General features: G+C 43.5%; 1 protein-coding gene across 5 annotated transcripts in view; it reads right to left on the bottom strand.

Annotated features, from left to right (window-relative positions):
• TMCC1 (transmembrane and coiled-coil domain family 1) overlaps window positions 1-22,026 on the bottom strand; it is an 80,863-nt gene that overhangs the window by 45,800 nt on the left and 13,037 nt on the right. For 3 of the 5 annotated variants that reach the window (XM_069028442.1, XM_069028443.1, XM_069028441.1), the window contains 2 exons: window positions 21,474-21,530; window positions 18,124-18,838 (listed from right to left, as the gene is read on the bottom strand). In XM_069028442.1, the coding sequence (XP_068884543.1) occupies window positions 18,124-18,672 (549 nt within the window). In that variant the 5' untranslated portion in view covers window positions 18,673-18,838; window positions 21,474-21,530. Of the gene's footprint in view, window positions 1-5,285; window positions 5,450-18,123; window positions 18,839-21,473; window positions 21,531-22,026 lie in introns of those variants that run through there. The other 2 variants (XM_069028444.1, XM_069028446.1) reach the window with 2 other exon arrangements.

Below are 22,026 nucleotides of genomic sequence, written 5' to 3' on the forward strand. Positions count from 1 at the left end.
GCCTTCCTCCAGCATAAGAGCTTTTCCTTTCCTTCTGGAAAGAACCCAGTTTACAAGTGCATCTTTATCACTGACTGTCACATCCAGAACAGAAAGACTTTCAAAATGAGAGCAAACTCTTCTCTGCCCCTGAAGAAATACTGGCTGAGGAAAAAGCCAGCTGATTTGTCACAAGGAATTGAGGGGAAAGAGGCAAATTCTACACAAGCCAAAATCTCTACAAAGGACCCCTAAAGGTAACTAATTCAGAGTAAAGATGCCAACAATTGTAATGCTTCTTTTGATCCCTGATGTGAGGAAATTCCAATTGTTACTGCCATCCAGCCATATGTAAGCACTTATTATAAGGTATGATAATTTTCTGGAAACTGCCATAAGCTGTAGAACTTCATTATTACAAGGAAAGATGCATTTCTGTAAACCGCATTGCCCTATAGTCTGTGTTTACAGCCTTTTACATCATAAGTCTATTTGGCAAAGAGCCATTACATGCAATTTGCCAGACCCCCAGCTGGCATGGACAGGGCTGAGTCTCTGGATTACTAGTAATGCTTTCTCCACAAAAAAAAGTTCCCAAATCCTATCTCTAACATCTCTGCTGGTGTAGTTCTATAGACCCTTGTAATTATCAATGTGGAAGATGCTTCAAGTCTATTTTACTTCCTCAGTGTCATAGCATTCATGGAGCTGTTACATTGGCACAGAACAAGCCCCTCAGGAACCCTGATACTACAACTTGTTCAGTCAGAGCACCAGAAGCCCATTTTCCTTTCATAAGATGAATGTAATATCTCTATAATATTTTTCCACATGTTCCTCTGAGCAAGATGATGCAGTGGAAGTTTCTTTAGAACCCATCATGCCTAGAAAAGTTCACAGCATTTCTAGTCACTCATTCCACACCAGCATGGCCAGCAATGCTTAGAGAGCTGTTTGCATCTTGCCACCTTTCAGCCCTGTGTAGACAAGCCTTTTGCCTGTACACCGTGAAAAATACCTGCAGGAACAGATTCAAACCCAAGTAACGTGAGGAGCAATACACTGAGACACTCCAGTTGGCTTGTCTATAATAGGGCACTCAAACAGCCAACACAAGCAAACCCAATGCTACCCTTCCCTTAGAAGCAACAGGAAATTTCTGGATAACTGCCCTTGCACTGACTGTGAGAAGCTAATCTCCTGCATGACCCAATGGAGGGCACACACCTGAGTTATGGTGAGGTGTGCCTGGGAGGGACAGAACTGCAGCACACAACAAAGGCTGCTGTGAAAGTGAGCAACCTTCTATCAGATGCCCCCAGTAGTAAGTTGCATCACCTCTATCATGAGAAAAAGGTTAATTTAAAGGTAATCCACTGAGCTACCAATGTGGTAATGAATATGTCCTTCTACAGAAGGTCCCATTAGATCCAACTACCCCACTGGCCTTGCTCAGCCACGGGTACAACAATGCCACTCCAATTCCACAAGCAGGGCAAATTTGAAGAGCCACAGGGAAACTGTGTGCCTGCTGCTCTGTAAAACACGAGAATTGGGTTGAAATGCATCAAATTTCCAAATCTTCCTCTTCTAACTTTTCCTTGCTATTAACTGTAGCCAAGCTACACTGGTTATCTGCTTAAGGACTGTTTTACTGAGAGCTCCGGGAGAGCTGTTACGTGGTAGTGAACAGATACAACCGGATAGACTGTATCTGCCTGAGACTACACACAACTCAAGAGGTAAGAGACCCTGAGGAAGCTGCAGCAATGTTGCAGGAAGACGTTTTCTTACCTGTATCAGTGACGAGAAGAAATGCAGCCTGTGCTGTCAAGCACAGTCACTCCCTGTCACCTTCACACAGGCGAGCTTCTTTTAGCTCAGCTCTTCCCAGGTTAGATCAACATAACACACTGAAGTTCCTCTCCCATAAAGAAGCTCCCTGCACACCAGTGGCAACACAGAGATAGTTCAGATGCTGATAAATCCAGACTGTACTTGAGAGCAAAAGAGTTAGGCCTGAAATTATTAATATTTTAATGCATTGGTTAAATGAATGGAGTATCAATCACAGTTCACAAAAATTACCTTTTTTGGCCTTTTCTTTCTTTAAACTGAACTTAATTACTTGGCTCACTGGAATCTTTCCCAGGAAAGGAGTACCTTTAAAAAAAGGGGATGCATGATACCTTATAAAACCATCCTCAAATACTGTCAATTTGTCTCCATTATTCCCCTTTCACAAAACCAGGTAAAACATCTGAACAAATTCAAGCTGAGTAACAGCTGGATACAGTTTTGTACTATCACCCCAAGAGTGAGGGATTTCTCTAAATGCAACATATCAGCAACAGCACTTCTTGAGATCTCAGGCAACAGAAACTGCAGCGCCTCCAAGGATTTCCAAACAATACAAGATAGAGAGCAGTTTGAACCAAAATACTTCGAAAACACTTTGGATACTTAAGGAGGAAGGGAAAACAAATGAAAAAAAGGGAAGGGAAGGGAAGGGAAGAGGGAGAAGAGAAGAGAAGAGAAGAGAAGAGGAGAAGAGAAGAGAAGAGAAGAGAAGAGAAGAGAAGAGAAGAGAAGAGAAGAGAAGAGAAGAGAAGAGAAGAGAAGAGAAGAGAAGAGAAGAGAAGAGAAGAGAAGAGAAGAGAAGAGAAGAGAAGAGAAGAGAAGAGAAGAGAAGAGAAGAGAAGAGAAGAGAAGAGAAGAGAAGAGAAGAGAAGACATGGAGACTTCCCACACAACAAGAGGATGACAAAGTGAACAAACCAAATTTGGCCAGGGGAAGATGTTTGTCAAACCACTCAAAAAAACCCATCAAGTATTTTCCCTTTAAGTCGTAACATAAAGGCGCAGTAAATGCTGACTCAAATTTTTAACAGTTGCAAACATTTAAGTTGGCAAACTAACATGGAACTTAAGCAGTAACTCACAAATAATAAACAGTGATTTGGTATACATGAAATAAGAAGTAATACTTGAAGATAGGTCTGTGTAAAACTTTCTGAAATTCCTGATACAAATTGGTTATCAAATGCAAACATTTCATGAATTAAGAAGATACGGTTAAGTGCTTATACAGCTCTCTCCAGAACAGTACTTCAGAATTGGATAGCCATTATGTAAATAAGAGAAAGGCACTAACCTCATTCACAGAAGGAAGATGGAGACTGGGAAAGCTGAAATGATTTGATGGAAGCCATGCAGTGCAAATAGCCCCACGGAAAGGGAAATCAGCTCTTGGAGATTAAAGCCTGGGTCATGAGGCCATATTTCTCCTTCCTGCATGAAGTCCTACTTTTTCTTTGCTCAAGTTTTATAAGCACTAGTGGCAGCATTTTTCAGTTTGTACCTCTCAAATATGCACAGTCCCATTCTATTTGAAGCCTCCATCATTAAATGTGGTGAGAAACTGCAATTTTGACCTTGCAGCTGCATCACACAGGCACACCATCTAATAATGTCCAATTTCACACAAGAAGTGGACACACCCCAGGAGCAGGTGCTCCACGTCCTATGAAAGGATTTCCCAACTCTGAAGTCTAAGTCAGCGTCCATAAAAGAACCAAGGTTTTCACACAAGAAATACTAATAAAGTACTGTTTTATTTTTATACAGTCTGTCAGTCATTGCATTTCAGCTGGTAAAGGTATCAGCAAAATTATACATATTTTCTATGCTTTCCTTCCAGCAGATGAAAGGTGCTTTGTAGCACCATTTGCCCCCCTTCCCCCAAGGACTCCAACACACAGGACTTCCCAGTGCCATCTAAAGCACAGCAAGGAGACAGGGAGATGCAGTTCTCATCCTACATCTGAACTGAGATAAACACAATCCTTTCCAATTGCTTACACAAGTACACTTTTTATTTTGGTAAACACAGACCAAGCTCTCGTTTTCTCCTTTGGTTCACCATACTATAAGAGTTATGCAACTTTTACAGTTAAAACACAGCAGTTAAGAATATGTCAGGGCCAGACAATTGTTTAAAGTAAGTTTGACACAATCAGAGCTAATGCAGTGCAAGACACAATTGTGTCAGACAACATAAAAATGGAGAGAGCCAGAAAACCAAACTGAAAACAGTTCTCCTATAGTAAAAAATCAGTACAAACATTTTTCCAAATCACTCTGCCCACCTCAATAAACAAGGATTATGACGGAGTTATCCAAATGAGTTCATTTTAAACTATTTTGGCTGCCCTACACAAATAAAGCTTAGATACAAAGTTCATTACTAACTAGATCAAGTGTCTTTTGAGGGGAAGATTAAACTCCAGAGTGTCTGTGGAGACTTCTACCGCTTGGAGACACAGCTTGACACGTAACAAGGCAAACCCTTAAAAGATGCAAGTTTCGCTTTTCCCTGAAAATGGCCACAACAGTTTCTTTAAGATGAGGAGATACTAAAAAAAAATTACAAATAAATTAGAAAGATACCACATTATTGCAGAGCTGTAGCTTTTCCCAAGGCAGTTTGCAGGATGTGAATTCTGACCTATTTTAAATGCTGACAACAGCATTTTAGAATTCTGATGACTGCATTTTAAAACCTTTACAAATACACACACGGGAGCTGGGGGCGGGGACAGAGAAGAAGAGCTTAAATGTAAAGTGAAAATTCAGCTTGCCTTTTAAGAGTCCAATACTGTAACTCCTACATCCAGAGTCAAGTCTGCTCACTGGGAATGGTGTGATATACAAACAGGCAGCTCTAGAACCGTTCGTACCTGCAGTGTCCTACACAGCTTTTATTCATGGATGGATTTTTCCAAACGTTTTTCCAACTACATGCAATGGATTGATTCAGTGACAAACTGCAAGACTACATAGATAACTATTCTCTCTCCTAAAGCAGCTTCCTGAAACAAATTCGAACACTTTCAATTATTAAACAGCAAAACCCGTACACGGCAACTCCTTTGTTCTGAAGCCCCGTGTTGCCAGTGAGGGCTATTGAGCCTGCATAGGGCAGGGCACGCTCCTCCGTCCCTGCAGGTGTGTCGCTGGAACGGCTCACACCGCTAAGGACCTTCTGCCCAGGACAAAGCACGCGTGTGAGTGCTCTCACAGGCACCTCTCGGGCACACCCGTTAGTTCGCTGCCTCCTCCCACGTACCCCTGGCCCAGCGTCGAGGCTGCACCGATCCCCATAACCGGCATCGCTGCGGTACCAGCCGCCCCGGGCGGACCCCCGCCCGCCCCCCGGCCGAGCCTTTGTGTCCATGCCGGCGCGAACAAAGGCGGAGGCGCTCCCCGCCCGGGCGCGGCTCTGCCGGGACCCGCGGCGCACCCACCTTCGAGAGCTGCCTACGCAGGCTGAAGCGCTGCACCATGGTCCGCCGTGGGGCCGGACAGCGCGGGCGCGGCGGGCGAGGGGCGGCAGCCGGCGGCGCTCAGCGGGGGCTGCGCATCCTCGGGCGCCGGGGCCGGCACCGCGTCCTGGCCCAGCACTGCCCCGAGGAGCCCGGCGCTGGGCTGGGCTGGGCCAGGCCGGGCCGGGCCGGGCCGGGCCGGACAGGACAGGACGGGGCGGGGCACGGCGCTCCCGCCTGCCGCTGCGGGGGGCGGGCACAGGCACCGCCCCGGCACCGCCCCGGCACCGCCCCGGCACCGCCCCGGCACCGCCCCGGCACCGGCAAGGCCCGGCCCTGCGGGGGTCTGGCGAGCGCTGCGCCCACCCCGGGGCCCCCCGTGAAGGGCGACCCCGTCCCAGCGCTCCCGCCCAGCCCCACCGGACGTGGCCCCGCGCGGCTCCCGCTCCCTTCGCAGGCTGTGGCACGGGAGCGTCAACTCTGCCCCGGGAATCAGCACAGAAGCCCCCGCTGCAATCACTAGAAAATAATTCAAGAAAGTATTTCTGTGTTCCCGCCATAAATATGCAATAAAGATGTGTGGTAAAACTGGTACATTTTGCAGTTCTTCAAATGCCGTGATAAGAGCGGCTTTGGGATCCTGAAAGTGTTCTTCCTCCCCTCACAGCACTCGTGAGTGATGGACAGAGTACAATCCTGCAGAACAGTGGATTGCAGAGCTCTAACCTCGGTTTGCAGCAATGCTCCGGGGGGGCTGCAGGGGTCCAGCAGCCAGGACACAGTGCCAGCCTGTGCTGTGCACATGGGGCCAGCTCTCAACATAGGGGCTCAGGCAGCTGCCAGGATGTTCATAAACAGAGGAGGTAAACTGAAAACCCCAAACACAATGAGGAGCTCAAAATCTCTAGAAATAAGTCTGTTTCTCATGTACTCCTATCTCAGTATTTTAGCTTTGGACTTCTTAGGATTTTATTTCCAACTCATTTTGTAATTGCCTCCTGCATGCAAAAGCAAGGCTTCCATTTTGCACTACACTGAAACGGCCATGGCATTGATATCTCTAGTACATGGCCTTACCTACACAGGAAAATAGTTTCTCAATAACAGCAAAATTACTGGATCAGGAACAGCTCCCATGCCAGAGCATGTCCCTGATGAGTCTTGACTCAGTATCAGTGCTGGGTTATCCGGGACTGTGCTGCTCACTAGCAGGCCTTGGCTTCACTGGGTAGCAAGTACTGGCACAGTGGCTAAAAGGGATCCCATAGCATGCTCCAGCTATGACAAATCTGGGGCCCCAGATGGCACAGTATGTATGGGTATGGTGTGTACCTGACTGCTAGGAATCAGTTGTGCATTGACTCCATACAAAATCCCTCCCAATGGCATGTACTAGGTAAGGACAGGTCACTATCATGCATGATTGCATAGTCTTGTAGAAAAAAGAAAGTGCCTTAGGCCAGAATATCTGCCTTGTTAAGGAAAATGTTTCTAGCCTATTTTTAAAGTCATCGGGTGATCTGGAGGATAGAGATAGAGGAGACATTTGCAGCTGGGCCAAGGAAGGTTACAAGAAGGGTCAGCGTGGTTCTCTAAATAGACCTTGAAGGGAAAGTTAAAAGAAGATTAAACAGAGGTGCTTATCTTATAACTGTCATCCAAAAGTAACATCAATAGATGCATTCTTCAGCACCAAAACCCCAGCTGTGAAACAAGAGCAGGATTTCGTAGCATTCTGCCCAGTCAGGGGTAACTCAGGGGTATTGAACGCAGACATGTTCTGTACAGAAGTATTCCCTGCCAGAACTTGGACCCCTTTTCAAAATGCTCTCCTTTTTTTGAAATATATAGAAAGTACATTACCCAGTTACCAGGCCTCAGTTTTGTAATGACCATGTGGAGCTGACAGCACAGAAAACTAAAGGGACTGGGACACTAGAAACACCTCCTTGTACTGGCAGAGGAGACACCAGATGCTCAGGGGATTCTGCATCTAGCAGCTGCATCCTCCTCCTCCCTGAACTGGGTCAGTACTTCTTGTTCTGCAGTTTGGCTATATTCAGAAGCCTCATGCACACCGTTCAATTCCTACTGCAGAAAATCCATACCACCACCTTGAACAGCTTGTGTGCCAGGAAAGCTCACGTGCCTACTGCTGCAGAGACCAACAGGGCAAAAGTGTGTGAGATGAGAATGAGAGTGTAAGAGTGTGTGAGAGATAGTGTGGGAGTGCGAGAGAGTGTGAGAGGGTGTGAGAGTACGAGTGTGTGCACACATGCAGTCAGTCACTGGTGCAGTGTGGGAGTCCACCAGAGCACTGGAGTAAAACACTGGAGCCTGGGCAGCCAGGACAGCCTTATCTGCTGCATCCAAACCTCCCTGCTTCCATGCTGCCTGACAGCAGATATCAATGGCTCTGGGTAATCAGCCTCTCATCCGCTGGGCTTGGTGCCCAAGGTCCCAAGGACTACCTGGTACCTCCCCTGTCCTGCACCTGGGACACAGGGTGCCTCATTTCCTCCACAGACACTTAGCTCTCCTTTCCCCACTAGGCTCCTGTGGCTCAGAGTCTGGGTCAGACAGATACAGATAAGGAATGGAGCCAGTTTGGCTGGGATATTATCCACATCAGACTGAGATGGGACTGTCAGATTAGCAAAATTGATGATAGCAACATTCTCCTTTGTCTCTGGAGCCAAGGCCTCACACTCAGCATTTCCAAACTGATGCTTATGATCTTCACAGTTAATGAATGGCTCCTGCTCTGAACAGAGACATATGCAGCTCTTTGCCTTAGTCCCCTGTTGCTGGACTATTGTCACTTTTTTCCCCCCCTAATATTACCTTCCTACAGCAATTCATTCCTGTGTAATAGCTTAATTGGTGAATTCTTCTGGTTTTATTCAAGAATATGATGGAGAAAATCAAGATTTCAGTAAAAAGCACCAAATTTTATTTTCAAATTTAAAATGAACTTGACGTAATGAACTAGTGCCTCTGACTGATATCCTTTCATGAGAACACAAAACACAATTAGAATTAATCTTTGGTACAAAATATCTCATAACTAATTTTCTTTTTAAAAATGCCCAGTAAGAATAGAATTATTTGTTTTAATATCCCTCTCACGGAGATCTTCTACATCTTTTTGCTTGTATATCAAATTCAGTTTTTAGCAGTTTTTTAAAAAAATTATCTTTTAGCAACATATAAAGCCAGAAGAAGAAATACGTATGTATGAATTTTACACCAATGCTTGACACATATAAATGAACTGAAAGGCATCTTCCTGATAACTTCACCTTTTACATAGGGACCTTTTGAGATAACCAACAAAAGAGACATTTTCTTACTGCAGAAGGTTTTTAAGATTAAAATTTTATGTCTTGAAACCTACACATTCTCAGGATCAACCCTTTCAGCTTGTTTTATACTTATTTCAAAATAAAACACCTAAAGACGCCTCAGTGTTCTGAATTCATGACAGCGAGCCCCAGGTCTCTGCATACAGCAGGGTGTGGGGTCCTACAGGAAACAGCGCTGGAGTCAAGAAGTGTCTGAGTCCTCCTCCCCCGGGTTATTCCACCCCCAGCTCCCGCGGCGCGGCCCGCGCCTTCTCCCCCAGCCCGCTCGGTGCCCCCAGCGCGGCCCCGCAGCGCCCCCTGCGGGCCGGAGCGCCGCTGTGCGGCCCGGCAGCTCCGAGCCGAACCCGCCGCACGTGGGCCGAACCACCCCCGTACCGCCGCACCTGCACCTCCGCCACAACACCCCAGCACCGCTTCCTGTCACTGACCGGGGTGGCAATTCACACATCATCGTATTCCACCCCGCTCCTGTAGGCAGGGACACCTTCCACTAGACCAGGTTGCCCCAAGCCCCATCTAACCTGACCATGAACTCTTCCAGGTTTGGGGTATATCAAAGCCCTTCACACTTAAGGATCACCAGAGACTCACATATTTAAAAGATGCCATCTCCACCTAAGAAAATTCTCATCAAGTTCACAAATGAGGTTGATGGAGAGGAAAAGAGAAACCTATGTCCCTTTCTGCAGCACCTTGGCTGCTGAGAGGGGCTGCAGCCACCATCAGCATGTCTTTGCCTCCCTCAGTCCCCAACACTGCTAACCCAGGCCTCCACATCCGCTTTAGTTCAGGCAGTCTTACTTTGGGTAAGACTCATCTGTCCTGCACACATTCAATGCTGGCAGAAAGTGGGACATGGACATAGCATTGCTCGGAGTAAAAATTACTTCAGTTGTTCCAGGGACCATATTTCTACTCCTGGCTAGCACCAGTTTGCTGCTCAAGTATGGCAGATTTCCACTCCTCATCAGGAAAGTCACAGCCTTCCCATACTTGTAAAATATTTGAACATGCCCCAGAAAAATATCCTTCCTTCCTGCACACCATTTGGAACTGGGAGATTAGATTAGCTCTTTTATTCAGGTCTTCCACCTGCAAACTGCACAAGGCAGATAAACACACCCAGCGGTACCACAACCCTGCTTGATCCTAGCACCCTGGCAGAGTGTCATGGTACTACTCAATGTCTCTCCTCTCTGCCACCCACTTGCTATATGGGCTACTGCAAAGGAAAAGCCCAAGTTTTATTATTTTAACATTAATTTCCAACTAAATTACACTTAGAATTTCTACGTAACTGTTTCAGAAAGCACTCATGAAAACTTTGCAAAAAGGATGACAAATAAGATATATATCACAGTCAAAACTACAATTAGAAATGACTTAAAATGTTTTTGAGTTGCCATGGAATTTGACAGTAACGATCATAGATAGTGTTGGTACAGTGAACAACAGGCAAACAAAGCATTATCTTTAACTTTAGTGACATCCCCACAGTTAAAGACAGTGGGGATAAAGACGGTTCAGCCCCTTTCCCAAAGGCTCAAAATCATAATTTTATTGAAATTCACCCCAGTCCTAAGAGAGATTTGGAGATGATCTTGGATGATATTCTACTGTGGAAGATGCGGACCAGTCAAAAACATCGGTGCACATCTGCAGTGGCTCTGCTACCTGTTACAGCATGCACAGATCCCCAGAGCTTGCTCTATCATGGCTGAACCACGTCAGCAGAAGATACAGCACTGAGTTTTAACAGCACCGCCTACAGAAGGTAGCATTTTTAGCCTTAGAATTGAGCAACCAAGTAACCTCCCAGTGAAGGACTCCAGTTGTTGACAGCTTGAGGTAGTAACACCTCCACCCTGCCTAGAACACCACCACCGACTGCAAGACCTGAGCAACACTAGAAGGGCAAGTTAACCTCAAGGAAGGATTATAAACTAAGAAGTATGTGTATAACATTTTAATGCCAATAATACTTTCTCTGGACTAATAATGACGAGACCCTTCAGACTTCAGTTGTACTAAAATTAAACTCTTGGCTCTCCTCATATAGAGTGTGTGAGTGTGTACCCTTCGCCCACAAATAAGACTTTGAGCCTAATGCCCCTCTCTGCTGCACAAAAGTCACTGTTACCAGAAAAGGAAAGCAGTGCCTGGTGCAGAATGGGTTTCTGGGGCAATTAAGCAACTAAAGACTAATTTCTGAGCTTGTGAAATAACCCTCAGCCTACTCCTGACCTATCTTAACTTGTAATTAAGCCCCCTCAATGATCTGACAGTATCTTATCTTGCTGCAAGACACAAACAGTGCAACTGTATCACCCTGCACAGCACGAATGTCAGGCTGACTTTTCTGCTGGGAGCAGAGTGGCACAGGCACACGGGAGCCAGAGCTGCCCCGGCCACAAGGACACAGCTCCATTCGGATATGCTGGGAGCCTGGATCTGCAGCTCCAGGGCTGTAGAGCACCAGTTTTAAGAAACAGATAAATTCCTTTTCTCCTGAAATGCTCCTTGTGCACTGTCCATCGAGGTTCTTGTACACCTGGCTGTCAGGGTACAGGTGGTTCCTGCTTCACCTTCCCAAATGAGTAGAAGTTCTTCCCTCATAGGAGCTGTGCAAGTTGGTGCTGCTTGAACATGACTCAGGCTGCAGACACTGAAAGTGAAATAATTTCTAGCATTTCCAGTCCCTTACAGCCAAAATTACAAGATGTTTTACTTCGATTAATTAAAAAAAAAAATTACCAAGTGCTTACCACCAATGTAAGCTGAACAGGAGAGCCAACATTAGAGTATGGTGCTAAGAGTGCTTGTTCTTTGGGGTATGGGTTAAAGCCAAAGTCACCTTGCATAGATCCAGGACATACTGTTCATAGCCACAGCAGACTTTCCACGTGGTTTTAATGTTATAAAATACTCTATCTTTTGCCTTTTCACAGGTGGTCATCCCAGGTGTGTTGCATGGTGTTTAGGACAGAAGAATTTGCAAAAATAGCTTCTGGCAAATAAGTTACTACTAAGACTATTTACAGTTGGAGAGCAACTGTTCATTCTTTCACAACTGTGCAACATATACTGAAAGGGCGGCACCTTGCTGTCTTGTTTACGTTATCATACAGTGTGCAGACCAGTGTGAGCACTTGGAAAGAGTCACTGTAAGTAATTAAGAAAAGCACGCTTATTGCTGGTGGGTTTTTGATACTCATGGGATCGACATCTGGAAAATATTGATGCATCTGCAAACTGAAACTGTAAACTTAGGCCAAAAGTATATGTAGTCATTTTCTAAAATGTGGACATTAACAGAATATAGATTTAAGTTGATAACCAAAATCCAAAGATATTTGAAATATTTATGAAAACTTATTGTCAAAACTGACAAGTGGATGAGGACATGTGAAGTTCTGTCAGGATACAGTAGGACTGGAGTGGAGCCTTAAAAAGCTGCTCTATGAGAATCCCACCCCAGACAGTAAATACTTTCTCTCATCATTCCTGTAGCCCTAAGACAAGCAAATGGCAACCTGGAAATGTCTGGGCCTATGGAGGCAAAAAGCTGGATATCCACCAAACGATTTTATACTAAATTAATCCAAGTTGGTCTGTCTTCTCAGTGATGCCAGAAGGTGTCAGCCAAGGGCTTCCACCAAACAGTCAAAACCAATTACCTGTCCAGAAGCCAGACTAAATAACCTGACTTCACTACAGCCATGCTCCAACACCAACACTGGTGTCATACCCAGGCAACAGCAAACTGTACAGAGACCTCAGCAGTAAAAATCCCAATGAATGAGGTTCCACAAGGCCAAGTGCCGGGTCCTGCATGTGGGTCACCAGCATGGATAAAAGATTATGCGGACACAACTGCTCCCCAAAGTATCAGTAGTTTCATATCTTTCAAATATCAATATTATTCTATTTGCCATGTCTTGACACATAAATAATTACCCCACAAAAAGCTCTGTAAGTACATGAGACCCAAATGAGAACTGTGCAGGCTCAATCATTTTCAAACAACCACTATCCTGATTTTCTCAGCTCAGTGGGTTGCCTCTACAAGAAAAGATCTATGTAAAAATATTTACTCTGTTTGAAATAAAAGACCAAGTGAAGTATCTCAGTAAGATTTTAATTATTATATTTTCAATGCTACGACACTTATTTCTCAGCTTCTATACAAAGCCTAACAACATGCGGCAGGATTATTACACATGCAAATATATGCAAATGAAGTATTGAGAAAAATCCAATCTGCTGTTTTGGGATAACATTTTGCCCTTTTACTTCAACAACAAATTGAGAAAACAGAGAATGGAACAATACTGTGAACTAAAAACATTTTGTGTGCAGAGGACTATTAAGAATGTATTCTCCCTTACGCCACAAAGTACTCAATGTCCTTAATTCCCATTGGGAGTGCAGGACCTCAGCACCACAGAATCAGGCTCATCCAAAACTCATTATTCTGCAGAACCATACAAACATGAGTTAACACAACATCAACCTATTTACAAGCAAAGTTACAACAGCACTGGAGTTTTCCACCTTTACCTGAAAGGGACTATCCCAGCCCTTGCTAAACTCCGACCACTGCTTCAGGCTTAACCCTGTTCTGCACATAAACCAGTGCTTAAAGCAGAGATTGTATTATGCTTTTGTTGTATGGTAAGAGAACCTTTAAATTCTCTGAACAGCCTGAGCAGGCAGCTCTGTGAGCCCCAGTGCCAATGCAGTAACACTTCAGCCTGGCCCCAGCACCCAGGGTCCAACCTTGGTCCAGGGGCTTCGCAGAACAAACAAGAAATAAAGACTCTTGTCTCCAAAACTTTGCAGCATCCATACATAAAACACTGGCAGGGAAAAAAAATACCAACACCTAACCAACCCAACCCCCCACTTCAGTTAACAATCCAACATTTTGAGATTACCCTCCTAAGCTTTCTGGCAGTGTGTTTAGTGGGGGAGGTTGTGTGTGTGTGTAACGGGGTTAGAGACATGAAAAGGGAAGTGTAGGCGTATCTAATCAGGAGACAGATGGAAACTGACCCACCATGCGAAATAAGCAAGCTGGGGAAAGAAGAAGCTCCTGAAAAAGGAAGAGTGAGGCCTAATAAGACATTTGACATGCCAGAAACTCTGGATCAGGAGTGAAAGACAGACAATGGCTACAGCTGTTTTTAAAAATGCAACATAAATGACAAAATGGTGCCCAGCACATGAAGAAAGGTGACTTTCATCTGGTTCATATAGCTGGAACAAAGACACCAGGAAAGAAAGGGGTGAAAAATGGTGATGAGATAGGAGCTCTCAGAAGTTTAAACAGTCCAAGACAGAACAGAGGCAAGACAAAATAATATCAATACCATTTCTGTTTAGCACCTTTTCCTTGCACAAAGCACTCTGCATGTGACACAGGCAGAAGGGGACTCTGAGCAGCAGGCTGGAGAACCCAGCTCCAAGAGCTTTGCTGCACTGAGCCCTGCCCTTCCACAGCTGCCCCATGGTGGGGCCCGAGTTTCTTAGTATACCAAAGAATTTAATTACAAGATTTCCTTTTGCACTTTTGCAATTTTCCTCGTAGACATGGCCAGGCTGATAAAGTTAAGGTTTTTTTTTCCTTTTCCAAACTGTTCAGACACAGCATCTACTGCTAAAAAGCAAACATAACAGCATCGAGCAGGACCAACCCAACAAGCAAATAAATCACAAGCTTTAAACCAAGCTTAACACAGCATGTATGTAGGCAGTGTCAAGCATAAACTCAGATCACTGTGCAGCCTCACACAGAAGGATGAAGCTCAGGGCTTGACTCCACAAAACATGGAAGATATGGAAATAGTCTGGATATGTTTAACAGGTCTTAAGCTTCAGTAGTAAGCTAGACTGAAGCATGTGGGCTCCTGCTCATCCATGCCTGACAAACAGTTCTGCAACAGGTAACACTCCTGCCATTCCAGTAAGAAGCACTGACACTTTCACAGCAGTTCCCAAAAGCACATAGAATAATGCTCTGATAACATAAGACTCTGATAAAATACAACTGAAGGCTAATTTCTCAGCAATCTAAGTCTGCTGACTTCCTACATCTACTCATAGCAAAACCTTCTGCAGTCACAATCAAATCTTATAAGCAGTAAGGGTGCACTGCACCCAAGTGTGTGCAGTGCCAGCCAGATCCCTGACTGAACCCATCACCTCCCACTTCAACGTCCCAGCGAGCAGGTATGGAGCATGTGAAGCGAACAAAATGTTCATTACTCTTCCTAGGTGTCATAAATCTGAATACTGGGAGAAAAATAAAGAAGGAAAGGAAAGCAGAGCAGGAATTTCTGCCACAAGAGCAGTGCCAGCACAGTGACGGAGGTGACATGAGGGCACGGGCAAAGCCCTGTGCAGCTCTCTCTAACACCTGTTACCTGACAGGGCAGAGGAACCCCAGAACCACTAGCACACATCCAACACCAAAAGGAACAAGCTGTGTCACAATAGGGGGAGGTACCAGCAAAGCAAACAACAACAGAAGACAGGAATCAGAAAACAGTTATATTGCTTGACTACAAATCCTATGTTATGTAGTTCTTATCATTATTAAATCACAACTTTTCCATTCTATGTACTGCTTCTTTGTTCCTCGTGGCTTGTATAGCCCATATGTTCACAACAGATGGATCAATGCCGCAGCTCAGTGACATTTTTCTAATTATAGATGGATTTATGAAATTCTTAAATAATTTCAAAGGAAATACTCCCTGCTGATGCAAGGTGAGTCAGCGTAGCTTCACTGTCAGCAGCGAACACCAAAACCAAGGAAGTGAAATCGGTGTGGTTTTATCAAAAGGAAAAGGTCAAAAATTTATTTAAAAGATAAGATCATGAAAAGCTGAGGGAGACAAATAGGCAAAGTCTTGAGAAAGTGAGCATGAAACAACAAAAAAAAATTAGGTGAAAGTTAGATGTAGAGACAATCCATACAGGTTGAGTGGAGTCCAGAGGACTCTCAGCCCTGATGACTGAGAGTTATCTGCCAGATACTTTAAACAAATGGTTTCTATTTCTTAAGCTTCCTTATGTAATCTAGTCTCAGTGAGGTTAAATGAAATAGGAGAATTTAGGGTTAAAGTTGTGTTAAACAACTTCAGGTATCTCATAACTTAAAGACAGTGTTTAAAGTTTGAATTTACAGCAAACTTTAAGTTTGCTCTAATGATTTCAGATTTTTCCTGGCTCTTTACTGATTCTCATTTTAAGTGTGTTGTAAGTAACTTTCCAATACAAACTGTTGAAAGAAGAGTTAGTTTTTGCAATTTAACAATTCATTAATTTAGTTATAAATTCCAGCAGTGTGGCACCCTGAATGCTAAGCTGGCTTCTCCAAAGAAAACAATGCTGACATCTGTTATAAGGGTGATTTACCAAATGATTGCATTATGCTTTACTGATTTCACCAAATCACAAACCAAGAAGCTCTGCTAATAATCACATCAGTGATTTAAAATTTATGTGGAGTTGATTTACAAATGCATTACATCTCTATACTGAAAATTCAGTAAAAGCTGCTATATATTACTTAAAGCTGTACAATCATCTGCATTTAACCTGCAAGTTGTCTCCCATTAATTTGCAACTTCGAGTGGCATCAACATCCTTTATACCTAGTATGTACAGACACATGCCATAGCAAAGACAGTATGTCTCAGACTAAAATAGCAGCAAGATATTAAGTTAATATTGCAAACACACACAGTGCTTTTCATGGAATATCGACAACATTCTGTCCTCCTCTGTGAAAAAAATCCAACATTTGTATTTTCCAATTTTTACTTTGTGTTTCCTGTGCAAAGTAAGTTAAGCGTAGTTCATGTGATTTTTACAGCTCCCAGCATTATGCAGATTGCATAGCAATATGGCAGCAGTCTTAACCTTTCTGGCTCTTGGAGGAGTGAGGGGATAGAGATCCCCGTTTTTAGAAGGTGGCACTGAATAACTCTTCCAATCCTTGTGTGACACTGTGAGGTAGTGCTGTTAGCTGCTCTCAGGAGAGAAAATGGGGTACACCACCCAGACTTGGCCAAATTTTTCCAGTAAAAGAAAGAATCCGTCCCACCCATCTTTTTTCCTTCTACAGACTACCTGCTAAAAGTCAAAAGATAGTAACAGACAACAGGCACATGCAACATGGTTTCTGTACAAGGGATTGAGACTCACATCTCCCTCTCATTTTAGATCTTATTCTCCATAGCAGTATTTCCTTGGCCATGTCACTTTAGACCTACAATGTACATTGTTACTGTCACAAGATGGTGCAAATATTAAAAAGCAGCTGGAAATTCACTAAGACTACCAAGGGACAAATAAATACACAAATAAACCTGAAGCTATTTTGAGGTCTCTTTCTGAGACTCTCAATGGCTTGACTAACTGCAAAGTTAACCAGCCCAGGAGAGTGCATGCTTTCCACAACTACTTTATTACTATCTCTGTTGTTTTAACAGTTGGCAAGAAGCAAAAGCTTTGGATACAGCTCCAGGCAGACTCCTTCAATGTTTCTTGCAAGAGGAAACAACAAACTTCTTCAAGTATATCCAGCCTTTGTAGACCCCTTTGTTATTAAGGGCTGTTTTTCAGGGGACTCTCTGAATCGGTGTCCTGAACAAGCTAATTAACTAGAAAGCTAGTCTTTCAAAAAGCAAACAAAAAACCCCCATCAAACCTCAAGAATGCCTCAACTAAATTGATCTGGGAAAGGGAAGAAATGGTAAGACAAACACTGCGTCGTGATATTATCAATAAGCTGATCTGCACAACTTTGCAAGAACATGCCACAGAACAGAGACCGTCATTTCAGTGAATTTCCCACACAGGCAGGACAAACTGAAGGAGACAGCAGTGATCCCTTGTCAGCAGAGCAGCCAGGCAGATCTAAACCACACACAGGAAACCCAGCACTGAGGGGTTAGACAGCTGTGCAGGCTGCAGCCCGGAGCCTCTCACAGCCTAAAAGGCCAACAGCACCATCCAGTCAAACTGGAATTCTTTGCTTTTATAAAAGACACAAGAAAATGAGAGAGGAATTAAAAAAGCCATCTAGGTAAATGCAAGGTTTTGTTGCAGGAACTAGATAACAGTTCCTAAGGAGGACTACTCTGGCTACTGCTCAGCCCATCACTTCTTGTTTGACTGTGGTGTGCCGTCCAAACAACCTTATGTGTTTCAAAAGTAGCTCTCATTTCACTGATCAAATACATATAAAATCAGCCACCTGCCATGTGAGAAAATGACTAATGCTTGCATCTTTTAAGCTCTTTGCTTCACCACTGAAGAAGCTTTTGAACACAGCACCATTTGAATTTGCTGAAAGAAACCTGCTTTTCAAAACGAGATTTCAAAGGGCTTAAGAAAACATACAAGGAGATGATAAAGATCAAAGGTAAATCTGAGTAACTTACTGCTGCTGCTGCTGTGGCCTCCTCTCCACCTACATAGATAGAAGAAGCAATCTCCATCACAGACAAGTTTGTGGGAGCATCTGTAGTGGATGATGATCTGGGCCGACCCGATTGAATATCCTGAGCAGACCTTCTGTTGATCTGCGGGCTTCCTTTTGGAGCATCTCCCTTGCCCCACCTGCTGTGCAGGCTGGTCCCTCTCTTCATTTTAGGTGGCACTCTGATCTGCTGAAGCACCCGGTTCAGAGCTGTGGGGTGGGTGGAGACACCATCAATTTCAGCACAGACGCTTTGGCTTTCCAAATCCAGGTCAGGCTCCAGCTCAGCCTGAGCTTGCTGGACATCATGTGGAGAAACAGACGACCTCCTGCGCTGATGCTGGAACAGGTGCTTCAAGCCTTGACCAATGACATTAATGTTCTCCAAAGCATTATGCGTTATTTTGGATAATTTTTGCTCTGATTCATGTTGTTTTTTGGTCTCTTGATCTTGGGATTTGCCTCCAGGATCAGGGTCATCACACAACTGTTCAGTGCCAGACGGCTCCATTGATGACACCCAACAGGTTTATTTGACTATTCATACAGAAATAAGTCCCTTCTCTTTAAAAGGCTTGTGTTTATTTTGAAAATGCCAAGATTGCCAGCCAATTAGGTGTGCAATTGCTTCAAGAGTGACTACACATGCAGCAGTGCCACGGTGATCTCATGCTTATCTAATGTTAAACAAAAGAGTAATCGTTATTATACAACCATGCAGCAAGTAGTGGGTTAAAAATCCAGTGCACAAAACATGCTGTTAACAAAATAAAATGTATCAGTCCTCGGAGCACCCCTCCGTGTGGCATTAGTTGCATCTAGGCTGCTTGCAGAAGCTTGTGTGAGACAAGTCACTCTTTGCCGGAGGGGAGAAGCCCAGCACAGAGGGTGCAGGAAAGCAAGAAAGGTAAAAAAACTGTTCAAAAGGGGGAGAAGCAAGGAGAAACCAGTGGGGTTTTGTTTACTAAGAACAAGCCCATAGTAACATCTAACAGAACATGAGGTTAAATTTCTGAGGAGCATGTTAGGCAGAATTAATTTTGCTCTTTGACAAAGATCTGATACCAAGACCCTAACTTAACAGTATTTAATACATGCAAAAAACCAGAACACTTCCAAATAGTGACAAATGGCTTATTACAGCCAGCATCCACTGATGGCACTGAAAACTAGATGTGAAAATCTGTCTTCAAGCAAGAACAGGCAAGTGAAATGCTTTCAATTGGCATACTCTTGTCCATAGCTCTGAGAGGAAACAAGAATGCCTTTTGAAAAGTAGATTAAGCAACCAATCTGCAAGGGATCAGCACCAGGTATGTGCAGTTCAGCCTCTGGCACAGGAACTGCACAGCTATTTTTCGAGAGCTCAACCCAAGTCATTCCTTGTGCTCACGCAAAACTGGGTTGTACAACAGTGCAGCTCAGCAGTTGTATAGCAACAACTATGGGAGAAGGTCAGCAAAGATATGGGGAAGGAAAGGAGGAAGGAAGGAATGACGCAATAACTGAAAGAGTTTCACATCAGCACCATGAGATCACATGCTCAGAAGCTGACGACTGTTTTTTGCAGGAGAAAACTTTGATTAGGCTTCTATAAATACAGAAACCAGCTCACAGAGGTCTACCTCAATCTTGGCAGAAAGTGGTTTGTGCTTTAGAAAAGAATTATTTGAAATGGAGCATATTTGGGATTTGAGAGTGTTCATTTTTATGCTAAAACAGCTGCAGAAACATAATGCATTGAGTTTACAATTGGAGTGCTCTCGATTTTGTGCATCTGAAGCCTGACACAATGGGTTAAACAGATATTTCAAAATGCCTTCCAAACTGCCATCCAAAAATATCAGAAGAGCTGCCTCTCTTTTTTTCAAGTGTCACTGCTATCAGTTGGAGGCAAAAAGAAACTCAGTACTTATAGAAAGGAGAACACTGGAATCATGCAGGATTTTATCTCAGTACTTGGAAGATGCTATAAGCATCGAGCCTAAATATACTGGCCAGTTTAATCAGTAACACATTAAATACAAAGTAATAAACTACATCCAAGAAAAATATATTTACCCACATTCATGCAGCAATTGTGTGGCAGAAGAAAAAAAAGATGTGCAAACATACTTACATACTTAACGCTTCCTTAAATGAATTCAAGTGCCTTTATGTCTAGTAGTGTGCTTTGACTTTTGAGCTTGCTCTGTCTTAATCTTTTTTTTTTTTCCCTCAGGTAACAGGTTTTGCTGGAAGTTGGACCACAGGTCTCCACTCAATTTATGTTTTGGGACAAAAATCACAAAACTAGATGCTAATTTTTAACCATGAGACTAAATGGTTCAGTGAACAAAATTCACCATCTAAAAAAGTAAGAGTCCCCAAATTATTTGGCATATAAAATACAAACCTGACTGTTGACCTATAACTGCCCTTTTCATTTTAGCTAATTCACTCAGTGTTTATTTTTCAGTCAGGACTCACTGAAGAACTGCAGTTCTTATCTAAGATGACTGGTATGCTCTCCAGCCAGGATCTCTTTGATCTCGTGCATGCTCTCTATCCATATTACCACTGTTAATGCTGTTGGTCTTAAAGAAAACTACTTCAGTCTACCTGGAGTTCCATGCATTATCTGCCAGAAAAAATTAACCTGCTTAAATAAACCTTATGGCAATTTACAAACCACCCTGTAACAAATCAGCCCACAGCGAGCTCACAAACAAGGCACAGCCACTCTGTGTATTCCAGGACAGATTTCTGAAATGATATGGCCTCTGAGAGGCTGCTACTGGGAACTTTGTAGTCATCTCCTATTTCTATTTCCATAAGATGAGTCTGTTATGAGCCTGAAATGAGCTTTGCAAATTACACATCTGGTATGAAAATCCTTACAACTACTTATTTGTTCTAGTATCTACTTTTGGGGAAAAAAAAATACTCGCAAGTGTGAAGAATTGTGAATCTTCAGAATTATTTAGCACACTTAATTGCATTAGGATTCAACTTTTGTGCTCACTTTTGTTTTCTCCCCTTACAACCACCTTTGTATTCTGTTTGTGGGAGGAAACAATACTTTATAGCATGAAGTTCAAAAACATACATTTCTTATTTGTACAAGAATATACTACATCAGGAACAAAATTCACAATTCCATATACAACCACACTGAGCAGACGTTATAACATTATTACATCTCAGAATGTTCTAATATCATCCTTCATTTGTGCAATTATTTCCCAGGAGCCCTGGGAAACAAAACAGTTCAAAAGGAAAAACTGGCAAAACCAACATTAGACAATAGTGAAAGGATAAACTCATACTTGCCTCCATCATTTGCCCCTTAGCATGGCTGACCCACAGCAGTCCCTCCACTGAACAGAACTGCAAAAGAAATTGAGTATGAGACACAATTCTGGAAATGGGAGGAAAGATACACATAAACAACAAAGTGAGCATGATTCCAAATTCTAATTTTTGGTTTTTTAATAATTGTTTTTCCATTGAAATGAAAGTGCCCCTGGAAGCTGTCCTATTTTAAACTCTTTCAAATAACTGAAGGGATACAAATATAACTGAAGTTAAAACTGAATCTTACAGAGTTAATCAAGAAGTTCTTGTGAAGGAGCATTTTCTCTTGGGATTTATGGCCACCACCACAAAAGCACAGGAAGAAGATGCCAGGGCTCCAGCCTGCAAGGTCAGTCTGCACCACACAGATTTTATTTTCTTCTCCTATTCAGTCATTCAATGCTCCCGGGCACAGGTCAAACAGCTGGCTCTCGTTTACCTGGTGCTCACCTCGCAGGAGGTAAAAGCTGCGAGCACTGGGACCCAGCTGCACAGCTCATTGCACGGGGCAGCTGCTGTCCCCCAGTGA

This window comes from Aphelocoma coerulescens, chromosome 12 (genome assembly GCF_041296385.1).
Source record: "Aphelocoma coerulescens isolate FSJ_1873_10779 chromosome 12, UR_Acoe_1.0, whole genome shotgun sequence".
NCBI classification, from domain to species: domain Eukaryota; kingdom Metazoa; phylum Chordata; class Aves; order Passeriformes; family Corvidae; genus Aphelocoma; species Aphelocoma coerulescens.